Source organism: Scardinius erythrophthalmus (genome assembly GCF_964197995.2).
Source record: "Scardinius erythrophthalmus genome assembly, chromosome: 7".
Taxonomy (NCBI): domain Eukaryota; kingdom Metazoa; phylum Chordata; class Actinopteri; order Cypriniformes; family Leuciscidae; genus Scardinius; species Scardinius erythrophthalmus.
The window spans coordinates 48,537,941-48,559,078 of record NC_138227.1 but is presented as its reverse complement, the minus strand read 5'-3'; the positions used below and the strand labels follow the sequence as shown (position 1 = coordinate 48,559,078).

The window sequence follows — 21,138 nt, the reverse complement described above, 5'->3', positions numbered from 1 at the left end:
AGGGAGATCAAAATTTTGCCATTGAAGATGTAATGCTTGAGTCCTAATATCACAGAGCAGTTGAAGATGCTTCACTCAAACATCCAACATTAAGTCCAGATCTCATGTCCCGATGAAGGCACATCCAGAAGCCCTGTTCCAGCAGTGATGAAGAAAACAACACGTTGACATGAGCAATTGATGACGAAACATATCGAACGACTAACGATGAAGGTTGAGAAGTGGCAGCCATCTCGCGCACCGCGTCCTCTCACCGCAAGCCAAGAGCCTCAGAGACTCGACATCAACGAAACGCTTGTGTAGTTATCTTCTAGTCATTGATTAGCATACTCTGTCATGATAATCTATAAATCGTGTTCAGAGGGCGGAGTTTATGTAAATTCTAGGGTTGGTGATGTCACTAACCCGGGAGGAATGTGGTGTAGTCTCTACCAGCCGTTTGTTGTAGTCCTTAAAAAGCCATTTCTGTAAAAGCAAATATCTCCCTTTGCTCTGAACTTTGAGCGTTGTAACTTTGCAGATGTTGTTTATGCTCAGCTACATTACACACTAACTAAAGTTAGACGAGTGAAATCATAGTCACCCACCGCTTTAATCAAGGAGTTGCTCAGCCCTAATGGTGTCTGATTCTCTGCAGCACAACAATGTGAAGGACGGGATGGACATCAACGTGACGGGCGTCTGGGAGCGCAACATCACCGGCGCCGGGGTCACGGTGGTCGTGGTGGACGACGGGGTTCAGCACACCCTGGAGGATATCCAGCCCAACTACGTAAGTCGATCGCCATCTCTTTTCTCCTGAGTGTTTTCTTCTTTTTTTAATATATATGTAAGGGATAATGTATAAGGGATACTCCTCTGCTATTTCTTTCCCTACCATGTCATGATAAAGAAGAATAAACAATCATACTTTATTATTAAAATGTGTATTTATATCAGGGCCTGACTTTCGGTGCAGGATTAATATAAATCGTTCCCGCAAGCCTCACTTTTATAATGCTAGAACTTCCCAATCAGATTAATTTGCTTCATTTTTAAACAAATTAGGAAACTAATGCACAGATGTGAACAAATGAAAGTCAGCACGTGACGTCAGACGAGGAGAGGTGGACCTGAACACACCAACAGAACGAAGAACACTGAGAAACACGTGACTGCTTCACACATGAGTGTGTGTGTGTTAAACTATAAACGCCATGAATATAGCCAGTGTTAAACTATAAACAAACACCCCTAACTGGAATGAAAACACAGGCTTAAACAGACAGAGGAAATGGATAAGTAAAAAGACACAGGTGAACTGAATGGCAGATGATTAGAAACTACAGCAACCTAATACAGCACAGGAACCACAGCCCTGCAAAGAAGATCAAGCTGACCGTCTGGAGGAGCAGAAACTGAGCCTGTGTTTCTCTAGCTCAGTCTTCTGGACGAACAGTGACAATCACTCACATGTAGTCTCAAAACATCTCTCCTTTCATTGGGTTTTTATACATTGAAATGTCTTGTTCTCTTCTCTGTTTCCTTTTATCTGTCATCTTTATGGTCTTTTATTTTGTATTGTACAGCACTTTGGTCAGCCTTGTTGCTGTCATTAAATGTGAAATAATCTGAACTGATGTGACTTCAGTGGTTTAAAATAATGTACCCCTTTATGTACAAAATATGAATTGGGGATTGGGAATGGCGTTCACAAGAGCACCTGTTGGAGATTGATATTTAATAAAAAAGCAAGAAGGGTTTTCTGTGATAATTGGCCCAGATGTTGCCGACAGAACATGAGATGTATTGACCCTGAGTGTGAGGTTTGTTTCATGCGTTTCAGAGTCCCGAGGGAAGTTACGACCTGAACTCGGACGACCCCGACCCCATGCCTCATCCCGACGGACACAGTGACAACCATCACGGCACGCGCTGTGCCGGAGAGATCGCCGCGGTGTCCAACAACAGCTACTGCGCTGTGGGAGTGGCGTACGGCGGACGAGTGGCAGGTGTGGCGCACTCACCTTAATCCAGGAGTTAATATAGAGATTATTACCCATTACACTGAGTAATGCTTTGTAGAGCTGAGTGATATAGCTAAAATAATAATTGACATATTGATATCCAGCTGATATTCAATACATATAATAGATAATACAACTTGTTGCTTAATTTTAGTATTACGTCAGTGATATTCTCTCCATTGCCCAGCCCTGCTGTCATGCTTGACTACAGGTGTGTGTGTGTGTGTGTGTGTGTGTGTGTGTGTGTGTGTGTGTGTGTGTGTGTCTCAGGCATCCGGGTTCTGGACGGACCCCTCACTGACAGCATGGAGGCGGTGGCTTTTAACAAGCACTACCAGGTCAACCACATCTACAGCTGCAGGTGTGTTTCTGTGCCCAGATCAGTCAGCAATCACACACTTCTAAACACTGTTACGCTACTCGTTTGCTGTAGTTGAGCGCTCTTGATGGCCAATACTGTCAGTCCTACACTGGCTATAATGTTCATTTTCCTAGGCAGATAAACAATAAACAAGATAAAGCTTTAAAACTAGCTTCCATTTGTTAGTGAAGTACATTACTTAAAGGGGTCATATAATGGTACATGCACTTTTACAAGTTGATTGCACTGAAATGTCTGTTGGCAGTGCCTGTACACAACCATCCTATCATGATAAAAATCCATCCAGTGGTTTTGTTTTAATCTCCTTATATGTTTGACCCTCTCTGAAATCAAGCCGTTCGATATTGTGACGTCATAAGATCGTACGCCCCTCCCGCTATTGTGATTGACAGCCGTCTTTCAACACAAGACCCGCCCTGAGCGAGCTGTGACAGCTGTCGTCATAGTAGTCCGCCATTGTTGTTATGCTGGAGCAGAATGGCGTCTAAGCGATTGTGGTGTTCAGTTCTTAGATGTAATAAGGAACACAGCAGTCATTTGGATGTTCCTAAATCCGAGCCGTTGAAGATGCAGTGGCTGAGTTTTGTTTTTGAAGCGATATGCCCAAAGGATTGACGCGGGGATTCCCTCACGGGGATTCCCCACGATCGTCTGTGCTTTCATGTTTGCGCGAATCATTTCAGACCAGACAGCTTTACAAACGAGAAAAAACGGATCGGTACCAACGTGTTCCTGCTGAACCTCCAGAAGATGTGAGTGTAATGTTTTATTAACCTTTATATTAGTATTTATATTAATCTTTGCGAAATTTGCAAACCTTGCTGCAGGCTTCACGATGAATGCTAAGGTTAACACTCAGGGTACATTACGGCATGTTTTCTATGTACGACGTTCTCAATATAATTCATAATCCCACGTTTATAATGAACAACGCGTGGTTATTGTGTTAGAAACGGTGTACGCACAGAACAGAGGGGCGGGGTCAGCAAAGCTCATTATCATTTAAAGACGCATGCACTGAAACGGCGTGCTGAAAACAGAGCTGTTTTTGACCAGGTAAAATGAGTGTTTTCTTACAATACTAATGAGAATTTTTAATTAAAGTATATTACAAACTTTTAATTTAGACCCTAAAGAATCATATTAGCTTGTACAAAAATGGCATTATATGACCCCTTTAACATTAACAGTGAGCAATATTTCTACAGGATTTAATTTCAATTTCAGCACTTGCAATGTCATGTTTTAATGAACGTGTCTTTTGAGATCTTGTCCAGCCAGTTTGCCTGTTATGCCCCTGATACTGTGACTCGATTTGTAACTATTTGAAGTACATAAGTCTTCTGTCCCCTTTCGAATGGGAACTCGCACTGCGTGGATGACGCTTTGGGGAAGTGCTCCGCTTGAACCGATTATCCAGTCACGGCAATCGTTATTGGCCGGCAACAGCCTGTGACGTCACTACTAATGCGGTCCAGAAGTATATAAGGGGCGCCTAGAGACTAAGACTTCAGGGACTGTTCTGTTTGTACGCTTCAACCTGAAACTTGTGGAAAACGCTTCAGGAAGTGTGTGGATCCGTGTCTAAGGTACTTGACACCTGATGTCACACAGCTTGTGCGCTGACTGTTTGGGCTCAGAGCAAGCACGATTAGTTCTTGAGGGAACTGCTTGTGCCAACTGTGAGATTTTCCCTTGAGAAAACTTCGCTCTCGTCTGGCCCTCTTCTTCAGGACAGATATCTGTGCCAGGGGTTTCAGAGGGAGCTTGGCGAGGAGTTTGAGAGAGTTCTCTCTCACACTCCTCTGAGTCTCGCGAGTTTAAGCTGCCGGATGAGGATGTGTTGCACTAATGTCCTCTGATCTGACAGCGAGTGCTCTGCTGGACAGCTCAAGAAAGCAGGAGATGGCTGATGAGGGTGAAGAGGACTTACAACCCGATCCCTCACAGCCACCCTGCCCCGCGTATGATTGTGAGTGTTATGTAACGCACTTCAGCGAGGCTTCAGCTCCTGGCAGACTTGACAAACGGTTTCTTTCGAGCCATAGCGCTGCTCGATCTATACAGTGAGATCGAAAAGGCATGGCAGATCCCGTGTTCAGCGTGCATTCATCGCTGTCAGCGAGAGAACTACGCTGATGCTGAGGGGATACGCGAACATGGGTATGTGTCGATGCCCCAATTGATGAGATGTTCGCGAACCAGCTCACGGCTGGAGAGGCACCGGCACTGAGTGCTCCGGCCCTGCCTTCTGAGACACTAATAATTACATTGTGCGTATGTAAGCGGTGGCGGGTCTGGCTAGTGCTGCCTTGCACACAATGGCTGTGTTGCGGAGAGGCTGGTTTAACTTGGCTGACATCAGGGAGAAAGAAAAAGACTTTCTTCTCGTTGCACCAGTGTTGCCTCTGAACTGTTCGGCACCTCCGTCAAGACGGTGATGGGAAAGTTCAGGGAGGCAAAGGCACGCTCTGCTGCATTTAAATCTTGCATAACACTGCGGTCCGAATCCACGCCCAGACAGCCAGGGGGTCCTGACCCATCCCGGTTCGAGGATCGGAGACAGGGCCAGAGGTCCAGAGTCGCTTCTCCTCCTAGGAGCAGGTCGCAGAGAAGGCGAGACTCGCGGAAGAAGGATCTGAGAGAGGTGATCCAGCTTAAACGCTCTGAGAAACATCAGTGAAGGACCCCCTTCCTCTGAGGGTGAATAACAACCTCTCCTCTCTTCTCTCGAGAGGCCCGCCTTTTGCATTCTAGTACTAATGCTAGTGGTGTTACAGGGTAGATAGCAGCTGGGGTAGCAGGCTACCTTCAAAAAGCCTCACATGCCGATATCTCATGGGCGTTGTCAGGCCTTTCTCTCTAGAAAGGAAGAAGCAGTGGGCTCAGCCCTCCGAGCTGAGTATAGTTGCTAGTTTATCCAGCAAGGCCTAAATAGGGTTTTTCCTCTGAGCCCCTTGATGATAATAATTCAAGTCATGAGGTTGAATGTCCTTGGCCTCTTACTGAGGCCTCCATTCCCTTAGGTTTAGTAGAGAATATAAAACCTGTCTTGTGAAAAATACAAGATAATAGGACTTGACCCTGATACATTCCTCAGGGTCAGCTGATAGTACTCCATTATTTATCCATTAGGGTCATTATTTATGTTATCACCCTTCAACACCCAGGCTCAGGTAGAGACAGATTAGTTACTCCGTCCCACTTGGGATGGTTGAGTACGCTCCCTTAGAGCTGATGCACTGCCCGGGCTGATGCCGTGACTGTCGAAGCTATAGGCCTCCTCGATAGTCCGGTAGGGTAAGACTGTACTCCCCTTGCTTTAAAGGGTCGATAGCACTTCTGCTGAGTACATTGCCTGATATTAAATAAGTATAACCAGGTCTACAGAGATGTCTGTGAGAGCACCTGGCTTCTGAGGCTAGCTCTGCTAACAGTCCCGCTATCAAGTAGTTAGGCCTCAACAGGCCTCCTTGAAGGCAGCTCCCAAACGAGTTGGATGCTTAGCATGGCAAAGGCATTAAGTATCACCTTGCAGGCCCCATGGAGCCCCCGTTTCTAGCCCAGAGCCTGGTCAGTGCTTATCAGGTTGAGCATAGAGTTCCAGAATCCATCTGAGGATCGCTCTGTATGAATACTTAACTTTAAGTCTGGTCGGAAGGTCGAAGGACTCTCACGAGCCCTCCCTGTTAGTTCAGCCCTAGAGCTGGAGGCGCTCCCCTATTAGGGTCCCTTTAGAGTGCCCAAGATGGAGTAGAGTTACTCCCCTCGTTTTAGAGGGTTAGAAAGCGCTATGCTGAGTTCTTCTCTCCAGGATGCCCGTCTCTATGATCCGGTTTGTGAGCGATCTCTGCCACTATCTGCAGTCCTCCCTATAGGATGCCTCCACAAGTGAGGCAAATAATGTTAAAGACTCTGTATAAAAAACTGACAGGTTGTTGGCAAGTCAGTAAATTAGACCAGGTCAGCCTTTCTGGTGGCATGTGGGGTTGACTTCATGTCCCTCTCAGAAAGTGACTGGATGGGACTCCTTTTGGACCCCCTGTCCATATTCCCTTAAAGGAACCCTTTCCACGGAAGCTGTTGGTTCCAAGCCTTTGAGCGGCCTTGGTAGACTTTCGTTCTTCAAAGGCCACTTTGAGTCTTATATCTTGGGCAGTGGCCATAGGGAATACTGTCACCAACAGCCTGTATGTGACCTGAAGGGGGAGTGCTTATTTGCATTTCAGTGAAACGGCCATTTCTGACGTTTCTGTCACAGCCGTAAATTGGCATGCAGTTCCCTCAGCATAGTGGCGTTGGTATATCGTTCCCCGAAGCGTCATCGACGCTGTGCGAGTTCCCTTTCGAAAGGGAATGAGACACTGCGTCTTTCGCCATGCCTCGGGGATGCCTGCAGAACAGTCCCTTCAGACGAAAAGTGGATGACATGTTCTCTAGGCGCCCCTTATGTACTGCCGGGTCACACTAGTAGTGAGGTCATGGGCTGTTGCCGGCCAATAACAATTGCCGTGATTGGATAAGCATTTCAGACACCAGTTCACAGGGAGGAGTTCCCTAAAAGCGTTAATCGACGCAGTGCGAGTTCCCATTCGAAAGGAGATATAGGTTACAGTCGTAACCTGAGACGTTTTACGTCTTTATTCAACTAATAATTAACTGTACTTTTTTTCACAGCATTCATTAATCTTAGTTAATATTGATTCATGAATATGTTAGTTCATAAACCATGAACGTATGCAACGTTTCCACTGAGAATGGTCACCTGACATGTATGGTTTGTCTTGTAGCTGGGGACCGGATGATGATGGCCGTACGGTTGATGGACCTCATCCCTTGGGCAAGGTCAGTCTGAATATCTCATCAGTGTAATGCAGTTTATGAAGGAGATTCATGAAGCCTTCACCATATGAGCGGTTCTCTGTACTTTCACCAACACACAGCGGTGGCGCTTCGGCCATAGCTTTAACAGATCAATAAAGCAATCAGAGCTCAGCCAGCGATGGTTTAGAAACACAATTAAAGGGTTAGTTCACCCAAAAATTAAAATTCTGTCAGTAATTACTCACCCTCATGTTGTTCCAACCCCGTAAGACCTTCGTTCATCTTCGGAACACAAATTAAGATATTTTTGATTAAATCTGAGAGCTGGATCACTTCTCCATAGGCTTCTCTGTTATTGAAACTTGCCGGCCCAGAAAAGTTATTAAAGATATCGTTAAAATAGTCCAAGTGACTCCAGTGGCTCAATCTTAAGTATATCAAGCGACGAGAATACTTTTTGTGCGCATAAAAAACAACAAAAACGACTTTATTCAACTCTTCATTTCCTTCTCTCTGGGCCTCGAGTGAGTTCACGTAATGTAACAGCACAGCGCTTATGTGTTGTACGTTTACTTTTTGTGCACAAAAAGTTTTCTCGTCACTTGATATACTTAAGATTGAGCCACTGGAGTCACTTGGACTATTTTAACGATGTCTTTAATAAGTTTTCTGGGCCGGCAAGTGTCAATAACAGAGAAGCCTATTGAGAGGTGATCCAGCTCTCAGATTTCATCAAAAATATTTAATTTAGTATTATCTAATTTAGTATTAGGTGAGTAATTACTGACAGAATTTTAATTTTTGGGTGAACTACAAAACTACTAATAATCACTCATTAGTCCTCTCTCCCACAGGCGGCGCTACAGCACGGCGTGATCGCGGGCAGGAAAGGTTTCGGCAGCATCTTCGTTGTGGCCAGTGGCAACGGAGGACAGTATGACGACAACTGCAACTACGACGGCTATGCTAACTCCATCTACACCGTGACCATTGGTACAGTTCTGTCTGCTCCGTCACGAGTGTGTAGCCCTGTCCGCTTCAGATGTGTATCATGTGATGTGTGCTTGCAGGAGCGGTGGATGAGAACGGCAAGAAGCCGTTTTACGCTGAGGAGTGCGCCTCTATGCTAGCAGTGACCTTCAGCAGCGGAAGCAGACAACTGCGCAGCATCGTAAGCATTAGCATCCCGCTAACGCCTGCTCTATCCCGGAGGTGTTGGGTGAAGGAAAGATATTTTAGATATTTTGATTCAGAGTTACACGTTTAAAAAACAAACAAAACAAAAAAATAAAATAAAGATATAAAGTAGTCAACAGTAGTTCATCAAAGATGTCCTAAGACAAGAATGGCGTTGTTCATCAGTGTACATTAGAGCTGCACGATTAATGGGTACAAGATGTTGATCTGGATGCAAACACACCCATGATCTTATTCCTAGATGACAGTGATTCGGCTCTGTCTGTTTAAGCCTTTGACGAGTGGACCAAACACACTATTACAATGTAAAACTTCAGTATACAGAAGTGTCAGGTATTTGACACTGGAGTTCATTCAGATCTAGCTAGAGAGGAGTGAGTGTGAGTGTGTGTGTGTGTGTGCGCGCTCTCCTGACGTGTGTGTGTGTGTGCCCAGGTGACGTCGGACTGGTCTCTGCAGAGCGGCACGGGCTGCACTGACGGGCACACGGGCACGTCTGCAGCGGCTCCTCTGGCCGCAGGGATGGTGGCCCTCATGCTGCAGGTGCGGCCCTGTCTGAGCTGGCGGGACGTCCAGCACATCATCACCTACACCGCCACACAGGTAACGCAAACTTATTTTTTAGCATGTTTGTAAAACACAGTTATCATTTAATTTGTTCAATGAACGCATGCTTTGTTTAATTTAGTTTGTTTTCCTCGTTTACCTACACCTGGTCCAGATTTCACAGATATTGTCCAAATGTCCAAAGCCTTGCTCAGTCTGTCAGTGCTGATCCGATTGGAGGACAGTCATAGCTATCAAGTGTGAAATCTGTTATTTTTACAAACCCGTTTCAAGCTACATTCATACGTGGCTTGTGCATACGCATCACAAACATCTTGGAGTGAAACTCCTGCCACTAAGGCCTAGAGGCAGCCGTGCTGCTGGTGGAGTGGGCCGCACTGCTGAAGGGGTAGGCAGTCCGCTCGGTTCATGAGCAAGAGAGAGAGCCTCCACTGTCCAGTTGCTCATTCTCTGATTAGATGCAGGGGACCCTTGATTAGGAGGTCCAAAACACACAAACAGTGGTTCTGATCTACACCCCAGGGCAGCTCTGTGGACGCAGGCATCCGATGCCCTAACTGGACACAGCGGATTATTTCTTTCCTGGTCGGCATCCCGGAGTGGAGGAGGACAGAAGGCCTGGAGAATGATGGATCTGGCCACATTAGTGCCTTTACCATGGCCAGCGCAAAGTCCAAGCACGAAGGGGAAACCGAAAAAGCTTGGTAATCTCCTATCCTTTTAAGAATAGTAATATCCAGGAGGAACACCGTCTTGAGAGTAAGAGACTTGACTGGAACCTCCTCAATAGGCTCAGAGTGAGCCGGGGATAGGCCTTGAAGCACCACGGCCAAAGCCCATGCCGGTTCCCTAGTGCGTCCTGCAGACCTCAGCCACGGAGGAAACATGTTATTTAGGGCTCTCTCCCTAAAGACATACCACCCAAAGGAACCAGCAATGGCCTCACATAGAGCTTTAATGTAGTGAACCGCTCTCCAGGAACTCCAGCACTGTACCAACAGGGCAGTTCACTGGGTCCAGCTGACGACCAGTGCACCAAGAGGTGAAAGCTCGTCGTGTCAAGGCAGACAGTGTCCTCCTGGAGGGAGCTCTGGAGTGTAGAAGGGTCTCCACAACCTTGGCTGAGAGATCGGTGCCTATGAGCTGGGCCGCCTCAGAGGCCAAGCCCTCAGCTTCCATTGCTCTGGACGGGGGTGAAATATTGACAACAGGTCCGTCCTGATCGGCATCTCCAGAGAAGAGCCGTCGAGGAGAGACACTCGATCTGAGATCCACACTCTACCTCGTTGCAATCAGGGTGAGCCAAACTTTGCCCTGGTGAAGTCTCTCCAGAGCCCCCTGGAGCAGAGCGATCCTCCATTCCCCGGCCCTCAGCCCTGTCTCCACTGGGAGTCCGTCCTCTGGGCCCCAGGGATGTAAGCCAGTACGACAGTATCTTCGCCTGGGACCACAGGAGGATTTAGTGCGGCAGTCTGCAGAGTGGACACGAGTGCAAATCCCTCTGGTGATTTAGGGTGTACTCACACTAGCCAGTTTGAACCGTGCCCGAGTGCGTTTGACCACCAAAGCGCGGTTCGTTTGACTAGTGTGAGTGCTCCGAACCGTGCCCGGGCGCGGCTCGATTAGCCGGCCCTGGCCCGCTTGGAAGAGGTGGGCCAGAGCACGGTTCAGTTGGACTCGGGCGCGGTTCGCATGCAGTGTGAGCGCTAACCGTGCTGGGGCACGGAACAGGACGCGTGACGTCGGGAACTGTAGTCCGTAATCAAAACTGCAAAGTCCTTGCTGCACTTCAGCTGGTACCTTGCAAACCTCCTCACCGAGCAGCACGATTACGTGAAAATTTTCGTGCCACAAAGGCGATAGATCTGTTTAACAACAGGCTGTGAGAGGGCTGTGGACCAAACGACTCAAAATTATCCGCAAAGTAAACAGAGCGATGGACTCTATTGTGTTCAGTGAGAGCGCCGCTCTTCCTGTTTATCCCGAAACCGTTGCACCATAATGACGTAAGCGTGCTCCGGCACGAATGCTGAAACCCTATGTGAGTGCAGGCCAGAGGGGGAGTGGGGAGGGGGGACAATCGTACTCGGGCCCGGTTCATGGCAACCGTGCCTAGTGTGAGTACACCCTTATATAGGGGACCACCGATGTGTTGTCTGTGTGGACGAGCACATGGCGGTCCCTGAGGTCTGCAAGGAAATCTTTAGGGCAAGAATAACAGCCATCATTTCCAGACAGCTGATTTGCCAGGAAAGATGTAGTCCCCACCACAGACCTTGAGTTGAACGACCCTATAAGATTGCTCCCCATCCCATATGTGTCATCCCATAACCCCCTATCCTCCTTCGGAAGGATAAACTACCGGCTGTAGACGCCAGCTTCTGTGTCGGGAACCAGAGATTTCCCTCCTGAGGGGAGAGAGCTGGCTAGCGTCTCCGTCACCACAGGCCACCGTGCCCTTTATGGCCAACTATAGAGAATAGTGTGATGCCCCGACCAGGAGGTTGTGCTCGCGAGGGCAGAAAACGCTTATCCAGTTTGGATTTAGAAAAAAGTTATTGCGCAATTATTGAAGATGAATAACCAATCAGTAATAAAATTTGAAAAATGTTGCTGCTGCTGTTGTTATTATTCTTATTATTTATACTATTAATCTTAATGCTTTACTGATGTGTGTTCAGCATGACGCGCAGGCGGACTGGAGAAGGAACGGAGCAGGTTTCCATCACAGCCACATGTACGGCTTCGGGTTGCTCAACGCCTGGAGGCTGGTCAACGCTGCCAAGGTCGTGTGTGTGTGTGTGTGTGTGTGTGTGCTCATCACAGCACTGCTGCGTTCAGACAAACACAGTTCGCATAATCAAGCTGAGAGTCTGTGTCTGTGTGTCTGGCAGGTTTGGGAGTCCGTCCCCTTCCTGGTGTCCTACCAGAGCCCAGTTCTAGCGGCCAATGAGATCATCCCAGCCCATCCGAAAACACTCACTCACACCTGGAATGGTAAGAGATTTATATGCAGGATGTTCTTTGGGTAAACAACAGAACTCAGGGTGAATTGTGGGTAGAGCTAATGGAGCAACGCACAGAAAGCGGAGGTTTATTTATGCTTTTATTTTCTTCCTCTGACACTAATTTGCTATTTTTACATTCAAGCTTTTATTAGTAGTCTTACTCTATTAAAATGACGGAATAGATGTTCTAGATTGAGATCCTCATATCTTTGGAATTGGACCATATAGTGCCTTTAAAATGATTTGATGTTTATTGAGAACCAAAGTCTAAAAGGATATTAAAATATCTCTAATATTTGAGTTACAGGCATGCTAACTTGGGGCAAATGTGTGTTGTTGTTTTTTTCTTCATTTCCAACAGTCACTGTTGACATGAATATGCAACAAAGATCGCTGAAGGCAATAGATTTGACAAATCACCTATTAAAATAAGATAACAATGCTGCCATCTTTCCAAGTCATTTTTACCCCCCTGTAAATTAGCTTCAGATCTCAGGTGGAAATGGCCACTTTGACCCCCTCTGCAACATGAACTATGGTGGATTTGACACGGAAAGACTCGCGTGTCTTTACGGGAAGTGTGTGAACGCACACAGAGATTCCAGAAGATCTCTGGCAGTGTGAAAGAAGCAAACTCAAGTGATCCTGGGACACATTACCAGAGTACTCTCCTGAATCTGTGTGTGTGTAAGGGGCTAAAGTGACCGAAAGTACATCTGACTAAAACCTGATTATCTAAGCTATTTAATGCCACACTTTTGAGTCCGCATGATGATCCAGTACTCTGCGTATGTAGACCTGCTGTGTGAGCGCTATAATCTGCGTCAGCCTCACGAGATGGACATTGTGAATGCGTCAAGGGTTTCTTCTCTCTTTGTAATTGCTTCATATCAGTCTATAATGTCTATAATGCAGTAAAGCTAAAGAGCTGTTCTCTCTCCCTGCAGTGTCGCGGTCTGAGCTGCGGCGCTCCGGCATGCGGACGCTGGAGCACGTGTCCGTCACCCTGACCATCGCACACCCCCGGCGCGGGGACGTGGAGGTCTCGCTCGTGTGTCCCAGCGGCATGACCTCGCTGATCGGAGCCCGACGAGCGCTGGATGTGTGAGCGTCCACACACTCCTAACTCATGTGTGTGTGTTCTGTAGGCGGCCTGTGCGAGTGTGTGACGTGACCCTGTTTGTGTTTGAACAGAGACGCGACTGGACTGACGGACTGGACGTTCTCCACTGTGCGGTGCTGGGGAGAGAGAGCGGAGGGGCAGTACAGTCTACAGGTCACCGACCACAGTAAGACATCGCCGCCTTTCCTCTGAATGACAAATAAACACAACAACAGCAGTGGCGGCGGTCAGAGAACAGCGGTTAAGAAAGCATCTGGTCACAGCGATATACAGATGTGTGTATCGGCACTCCGTACAGCCCTTCACACCACAGATCTGTGTTTCAGGAGACTCGACTCTGGCACTGGGCGTCCTGAAGTACTGGAAGCTCACGCTGTACGGCTCGTCTCTGTCTCCGCAGCAGGTCCAGGACAGGCAGAGGTGAGATGAAGAACACCGCTGAGGAAACAAGCTCGGCTCCGTTAAACAGATTCTTGTTTTAATGTGGTTTATCTTTAGACTAGACATGACGAACCTCTGACTTTACGGTTTACAGTTTCAGTATTAACTCGTGTGTATGTAGGCGATGCATTTGTGTGAAGGTGTGTTTGCCTGTGCAGAGTGGTTGAGGAGGCCATGGGGGGCCAGTACCTCCACAGCGGCTTCGCCCTGCCCTGCCCGCCGGGCATAGACGTCCCTCCTGAGGTGGTGAGCCCCTTCACCTCCAGCAGCCTGAAGGTGTGTGCTGCACTTACACAGGGAACAGCACACGTATAGTACATCTGTGTGTGTGTACTCATGAGCAGTGTTGTGTGTCCTGCAGTCTCTGCTGCTGCTGGGCTGCTTCGCCCTCTTCTGGTCGCTCTACTACACCCTGGAGGTGGCCCTCACGCACTGGGACTGGCGCGGGTGCGGCGCGAGGGCGAGCGACGGCGGCTCCATAGGCCTGGAGGACAGTCAGGTGGTGCAGATCCAGCCCGAGGCGGACGGCGAGGCCAAGGTCCCGCTCATCGCTGCGGAGGAGGAGGAGAACACGTAGCACTCAGGAAAACCTCCCAGTCTCCCAGTCTCCATCTCTTCTGTTCGGACTGTCAGGTCGCACTTTGCTTTTGTTTGAGCATGTGAGCAAACGCTCTATATTGAGTTGCCTTATTTTGTTTTCTCTGACTTATTTGCTGATATGTATGGAAGCTTGTTTCCGCCACAGAGTGAAAAAATAAAAAGGTAATTGCGACTTTTTAATCTCGCAATTGCGACTTTATATCTCACAGTTGTGAGAAAAAAAGTCAGAAATATAATTGAAATTCTGACTTTATTTCTCAGAATTGCATGATATAAAGTCGCAATTATGTGTTATAAAGTCAGAATTGAGAAATAAAGTCAGAATTGCGTGATATAAACTCGCAATTGTGAGATAAAAAGTCTGAATTATCTTTTAAAGTGTTTAATTCTGTGGCGGCGACGAGCTCCCGTAGATGTGTGCTTGACTATGTTAGCGTATGAGAGTGCCTGATGAAGTGAGCGAGTCTGCCGTATGTGAAACGGTTATTCCATGTAAGATTGGGTGGATGCTCGATTGAAAGAGTGTGTGTTTGGTGACGGCTGCGTGAAAGAGATGTTATGGAGTTTAATATAATTAAATTTTTTACATATATTTTTTTTTTCATGCTTCATTGAATGTGTCATGATTGGATAATTTCAGAGTATAAATGCCTACAACACTTGAATTTTGAAATAAGGAACGAGATCGGTAACACTGTTTTGATGGTCCCTTCTGACGCTTCTGTTGACTGAGCACGCTAGCGCAGCAACTGCACGTCAGCTGATCCTGGATCAGTGTACTGACGCTCTAGAGTCAGTGTGCGTGCAGCGCTACTCCTCGTCCACAGAATGAGTTATAGGGACCATCAACAGAGTGAAGCCTAGAGGTTGTTGAAAGCTGACGTCTGCGTAACTGCAGCTGTTTTACTGATTTTAGCCTGTTTTTTACACTGGAGTGTGGTATTTTTGTGAACAAGAATTAAAATGTGGTTTAAATAAAAACTTAAAGGGAAAGTGTTTCAGCATCTCTTTTACCATGGGTTACAATAAGGAACATGCACAAACACACGGCTTCGCTTCAGAAGGCCTTCATTCACCCTCTGGACCCTGTGGAGCACTTCATGATGTTGGGCTTCAATCTGTTGGATGCAATCCACTGCTTTTATATAACTCTGATTATATTTGTCTGATCAGTCGTGTTCATTTTAAAGTGAACTACTCCTTTAAAACCTTGTGTCATTGATGTTGTCAAAATCTCAGTCCAACCAGCCGAACAAAGCTGGAAACACTGATACTCCCAGAGCAAAATTATATTAAAATGGAGTATGTTTGGTATTTGGTATTATGTGAATCACAAAATATCTTCACTAATGAGGAAACTTATGAAAAGTATGATTAATATAAATACTGTGTGTCATGAGACCCATTTCTCCACAAGTAAGAAAAATATATTCCTGGGTCAGAAAACTAAATATAGCCTGACTAAAACCCCAACATCTGTGCAAATAGATCCAACATATACTGTAAATATATGACTATTTCATGAATCAGTTTTTAATAGTGGTTTAATCAAAATATACCAATATTACAGTGAGTGACCTGCGCTTTATTATTTACATTCATCATTTAGCAGATGATTTTATCCAGAGACTTATGGAGGAATCCAGTCTTAAGGAGGCAATGATATAAGACATACAATACGGAGTTTCAAACATTGTCCAGAAAAGTACGAGCTAGAACAAGGAGGGAAATAAGAAATAGTGAGAAAAATAAGTTGTTTTTAAGTCACTTGGTTTATATGAGAAACTCATTCAGAGCTTTAACACAATCATCATTCACAAGCCGAAACCTGAGAAACAAATGATGATTTACATTTTTATATCTGGGGTGATATGATGTGCATCCGCTTATGAAAACAAGTAAAACATTAATTCTGTGTGATCAGTATTGATGATGATGAGGATTATTAAAGGCCAGAGATGAGAGTCACAGACTCTGGATGATGTTCTTGTGCTTCAGTCGGCCCAGAACCTCTGCTCGCTGTTCACTTTGTTTTGACCGCGACAAACTATTGTATCGCTCCAGTTTTGGCCCAAATGTACGAGAAGAAAACACAAGAGTCCGCGGCTCGTGGACGCGTACAGACAGCGAGCGCGCGGGTTGAGTCTAGGAGGTTCTCATGTGTAGTTTAAGAGCGCGCCGCCGCGAGCGTTGATGATCATTGATCGCTGAAAGCAGACCGTGTGTGAAAGCCTGCGGATCATCATCCGATCAGAGAGACACAGAGATGGCAGAAACCTCCCCCGCCCCGGCCAAAGCGCCCAAGAAGAAGTCCGCTACTGCGAAAGCCAAGAAAGCAGGACCCGGCGTCGGCGAGCTGATCGTCAAAGCGGTGTCCGCGTCCAAGGAGAGGAGCGGCGTGTCCCTCGCCGCGCTGAAGAAGGCGCTCGCGGCCAACGGATACGACGTGGAGAAGAACAACTCCCGCGTCAAGATCGCCATCAAGAGCCTGGTGACTAAAGGGACTCTGGTGCAGGTCAAGGGAACCGGCGCCTCGGGCTCCTTCAAGCTGAACAAGCAGCAAGCCGAGAGCAAGAAGAAACCCGCGGCTCCTAAAGCGAAGAAGCCCGCGGCCAAGAAACCTGCCGCCAAGAAGCCCAAGAGCGCCGCGGCAAAGAAGCCCGCAGCCGCGAAGAAATCACCCAAGAAGGCCAAGAAACCCGCCGCCAAGCCCGCTAAGAAGGCGACGAAGAGCCCCAAGAAGGCGAAGAAGCCCGCGGCCGCGAAGAAAGCCGCCAAGAGCCCGAAGAAGGCCAAGGCGGCGAAACCGAAGGCGGCAAAGCCTCCAGCCGCCAAGCCCAAAAGAGGACCTCCCAAGAAGAGATGATGAACCCTCGCTGCTCCTCAACGGCTCTTTTCAGAGCCACCACTGACCCGAGTAAAGAGCAGCACTGTACACTACTGTAACTGCAGCACTCCCGCGCTTTAAGAGCAAACACACGAGGTCTAGTGCGAGCTGAACAAACTATATACAATGGTACACTTTACTATACGGTTCATTAGCTAACATGAACTAACAATGAGCAATACCGCATTTATTAATCTTACTTAATATTAATTTCAACATTTACTAATACATGATTAAAATCAAAGGTTGTATTTGTTAACATTAGTTCATGCACTGTGAAAAACATGAACAATGAACAGCTGGATTTTTATTAACTAACATTAACAAAGATTAATAAATATGTATTGCTCATTATTAGATTGTGTTAGTTAATACATTTACTAATGCTAACTAATGAACCTTAATGTACAGTGTAACTATAAATATCTAAAATGAGTCAAAAGAAATTGATTACAGGTAAAAATGGCCAAAAAGGTTATGAGGGTTCAGACAGTAATCAGTTCAGATTTATAACAGTACAGAATACATCTATATAACAGAATTGTGACAATAGAAACTACAATAAGCAGTGATTTAACTCCAATATTACGATAGGAACATAATTCTGTAGAGTATCAGACGGTTAATGTGTGCAGAATATACAGTGTGTGTGAAAGGTGAAGCACTTTTGTTGGGAACAGCGAATAATATACATTTGTACCCAGGGGGCAAAACACCTGTTTTTTATAAACATTATTACAGAAATTAGTTATCACCCTAAATTGTAATCTGTTTGTCTGTTTCGTTTTTTTTTTCTTTTCTTTTTTTGGTACAAATTGCTACTTAATGTAACAGTTTTAATCAGTAAATACTTTTAAACCTACTCCACACATGACTCCTGTGTGTTTTAGTCTTTCAGCATTTAGTTGTCAGTACCTTTGTCTCACACTCCAAACACCAGGACTGAACACTAACCAGCCCAACCCAAAATCCCTTTTTTTATTTCAATAGAATAAATAAAGCTATCCCACTTGTGAAAGAATATTAGAAATAGACATTGCAATACAAATAATAGATATTGCATAAATATGCAAACGATATACTGTACATACAGAAACAGAGCAGTATAAACACCAGTTAATGGTAAACTTCTTTCTTGGATCTTGTTTGAATTGACAGGCTATTATAGGCTTGACATTGAATTCCCTCTAAATGTGTTATGGGCCATGAGGAAAAAAAAAATCTAAATATGATTTCATCCAGTAAAAGTTAACTTTACATGGTAATTTGTTTATTGTAACAACAACAAAGGGAAAAGAATGCCACCGATTACAAATGGAATGTTCAATATTTTTTTTCTTTTTTTTTTGCCTACCTATGAATTAAGAGGCATTGTTAACTCTTACATTCTAATTACATGTACAATCAAGGCATCAGATGAAAGCTTATCTTCCACTCTTTCTAAAGGTGTGCTCAGTTTGTTTCTAGCATAAAGTATCAGGGAGATATGGCTCACGATTCATGAATATAATTAAACCGTTTTAGCATGTTTTGTTTTGACCCTGATTACAAGTTTCCAGCAGCTTGTTGACCGGCTTGGCCACCCAGGTTGTGATCCTCAGACATCATAGATTTCATTTTTATATGACAACCTTTTACAGCAGCCCATGTCTGCTAAACCCCCTTTGCCCCCTGGGTATTGTGTACTTTTACAATGTTGTCCAAATATTTAATTGGTAGTGTAATCAAGGGGGTTGGGCTTCGGAGGGAAGTTCAGTGATTGGTTGAAATCTTCTCAGACTCTCAGCCAATGAGCGACTGGCTCTCTCGCTTAAAGGCGGGCTGTGGAGGCGCTGCTCTTCATTCTGTTCTCTTCGACGGAAGGTTCTGGAAAGTCACTGTTAAAATGAGCGGCAGAGGCAAAACCGGCGGCAAAGCGCGAGCGAAGGCCAAGACCCGCTCGTCCAGGGCAGGGCTGCAGTTCCCCGTCGGCCGTGTCCACAGGCTCCTCCGCAAAGGCAACTACGCCGAGCGCGTCGGCGCCGGAGCTCCTGTGTATCTGGCGGCTGTGCTCGAGTATCTGACCGCGGAGATCCTGGAGTTGGCTGGAAACGCCGCTCGGGACAACAAGAAGACCCGCATCATCCCCCGGCACCTGCAGCTGGCGGTGCGCAACGACGAGGAGCTGAACAAGCTTCTGGGCGGAGTGACCATCGCTCAGGGCGGCGTGTTGCCCAACATCCAGGCCGTGCTGCTGCCCAAGAAGACCGAGAAGCCTGCCAAGGCCAAGTGAGGCTCCAGCCTGGCCCTCTGACCCCCAAAGGCTCTTTTAAGAGCCACTCACTCCATCTCAGAGAGCTTTTCTGGGCTCATGCTTATAAACGCCTGTGTTTTGGTTTCAGATCTAAATTGAAAACATAAAGTAAATAAAGACCAAAGACAAACAATTAGGTTATTTTTAACTTCCGCCCCATAAAAATGTTAGAATTATCATAAAGATTACATGGGTAGTTATTAAATTGTTATGGGGGACACACTGGGAATTAAGGCGAGTATTTCAGAACTAGTAAATCCAGTGTGAGAATAAAGCCTTAAACTGATTGATTGATTTTTTTTTTTTTTTTCATTTTTTATTAAACATTAAATCAATACAGATTTGGGTGATTCTCCAACTAGAAGCACTTTTGGCACTGTGAGTTTATGTAAAATTCACTCTCTTAAAACACTCTTAAAACAATCTTCCTAGCTTCATTCATTTGTCTTCTAACACAATATAACAGTGGGCAGTTTTAGAATTCCATGGATTATTATTATTTTTAACAGTTTTTCTGAAGAGCCATGTCATTTCCACCACTTTTCAATTTATCTATTTTATTACAATATAATATAGTAAAACTGTTATATATGATTATGTATCTGTCAACAACATCAGTGGCTATCTTATCATGTAACAAAATAAATCTTAATACTTCATGAACTTAATGCATTTTCATTTAAAGTTGCTAAATGCCACGAGTTGCCACGAGTTTGGGATTTTTGCCTACAGCATCTCATTTTTGCTCAGGTCTATGTTATTATAAGTCACTCACACATATATTGTAAGTAATGAACTATTACTACTTATTTTAAAATACATTTAGATCCACATCATTGGTTATTCTTTTTTTTTTTCTTAAAAACTGTAGTGGTGGAAAGTGGTGGAAATGACGGTTTATGGTGGAAAGATTGTTTCTGTTTATTTTTACTTAAATTGCCAGTCTAAAATATTTTAACCATGTATTTTATTATTTAACATATATGAGTTGAACAGTATACCTAATAATTTTAAAAATAATGATAATAAATGATATGCAAATTATATAAACCTGCTCAAAACATTCATATAAATATAGATAAATAAAAATACATTTAGAGTGTACTGGAATGGTGATATATAAAGTTTTCAGTCCAAAAGCACAAATATGTCATGAGAACATGCCAATAGCGCACAAAAACAGCATATATCATGTCCAAATCTACGCCTCAAATTTCTCAGAGGTGGAAATGACGGAGGTGGAAATGACATTTTAGCAGTTTTTCTGCAATATTAGCACACCCTCATGTCAGGCTTAGCTACTTTTGGACTTATTATGTTGTTTACTCGTTATGAACATAAATACATTATTTTCATTTTTGTTGTACATAATTCAACCGAACTACAGCCAAGGTGGAAATGACGCTGAATAAAAATATTCTGTATAAAAGCTTGACTTACCTTGATTTATTTTCTTGTGCTGAAGAGCACATGTGCCTGAAGTTTCATCTTCAACTAATACGTCCTTTTCACAGTTATTTCCATGATTACCAAGTAAATAAAATATTTAAGGTGGGTCTATTAAAGTGGATTTTGTTGAGGGAGGTGGAAATGACGGAAAACCTGGGGACAGACGTATTTCATTCCAAAAATAGTTTAAAATTATGATATACATATGGAATTTCGATGGTATGACATTATTTTATTTGTCCTTAAGACAAACATGTTAAAAAATATTTTTAAATCGATCCTTTAATATAATTTTCTAACATTCAAAGAGGGCAAGTCTGGGTTGGGGACAAGCATAAAACTGCAAAATCTGCTAATAAAC

General features: G+C 45.0%; 3 protein-coding genes across 5 annotated transcripts in view; all 3 read left to right on the top strand.

The window, feature by feature from the left end:
• Nucleotides 1-15,144, top strand: part of pcsk7 (proprotein convertase subtilisin/kexin type 7) — a 29,160-nt gene extending 14,016 nt beyond the window's left edge. For 2 of the 3 annotated variants that reach the window (XM_081371492.1, XM_081371493.1), the window contains exons 3-16: nt 638-772; nt 1,826-1,991; nt 2,277-2,367; nt 7,179-7,233; nt 8,067-8,205; nt 8,283-8,383; nt 8,845-9,012; nt 11,658-11,762; nt 11,871-11,973; nt 12,932-13,088; nt 13,179-13,273; nt 13,434-13,527; nt 13,707-13,824; nt 13,910-15,144. In XM_081371492.1, coding sequence (XP_081227618.1) covers nt 638-772; nt 1,826-1,991; nt 2,277-2,367; nt 7,179-7,233; nt 8,067-8,205; nt 8,283-8,383; nt 8,845-9,012; nt 11,658-11,762; nt 11,871-11,973; nt 12,932-13,088; nt 13,179-13,273; nt 13,434-13,527; nt 13,707-13,824; nt 13,910-14,125 — 1,743 coding nt within the window. In that variant the 3' untranslated portion in view covers nt 14,126-15,144. The remainder of the gene's footprint in view (nt 1-637; nt 773-1,825; nt 1,992-2,276; nt 2,368-7,178; nt 7,234-8,066; nt 8,206-8,282; nt 8,384-8,844; nt 9,013-11,657; nt 11,763-11,870; nt 11,974-12,931; nt 13,089-13,178; nt 13,274-13,433; nt 13,528-13,706; nt 13,825-13,909) is intronic. The other variant, XR_014030562.1, reaches the window with a different exon arrangement.
• A 1,270-nt stretch (nt 15,145-16,414) lies between these two features.
• LOC308693878 (histone H1-like) lies at nt 16,415-17,120 on the top strand (the record flags this gene model as incomplete). The annotated part of the gene is made up of 1 exon (XM_081370988.1): nt 16,415-17,120. The coding sequence occupies one exon, from the start codon at nt 16,415-16,417 to the stop codon at nt 17,012-17,014; it is 600 nt and encodes a 199-aa protein (XP_081227114.1). The 3' UTR covers nt 17,015-17,120.
• Nucleotides 17,121-18,914: 1,794 nt separating this feature from the next.
• Nucleotides 18,915-19,307, top strand: LOC308693886 (histone H2A; the record flags this gene model as incomplete). The annotated part of the gene is made up of 1 exon (XM_081370996.1): nt 18,915-19,307. Exon 1 carries the CDS (start codon nt 18,921-18,923, stop codon nt 19,305-19,307), a length of 387 nt encoding a protein of 128 aa, XP_081227122.1. The 5' UTR covers nt 18,915-18,920.
• Nucleotides 19,308-21,138: the final 1,831 nt, after the last annotated feature.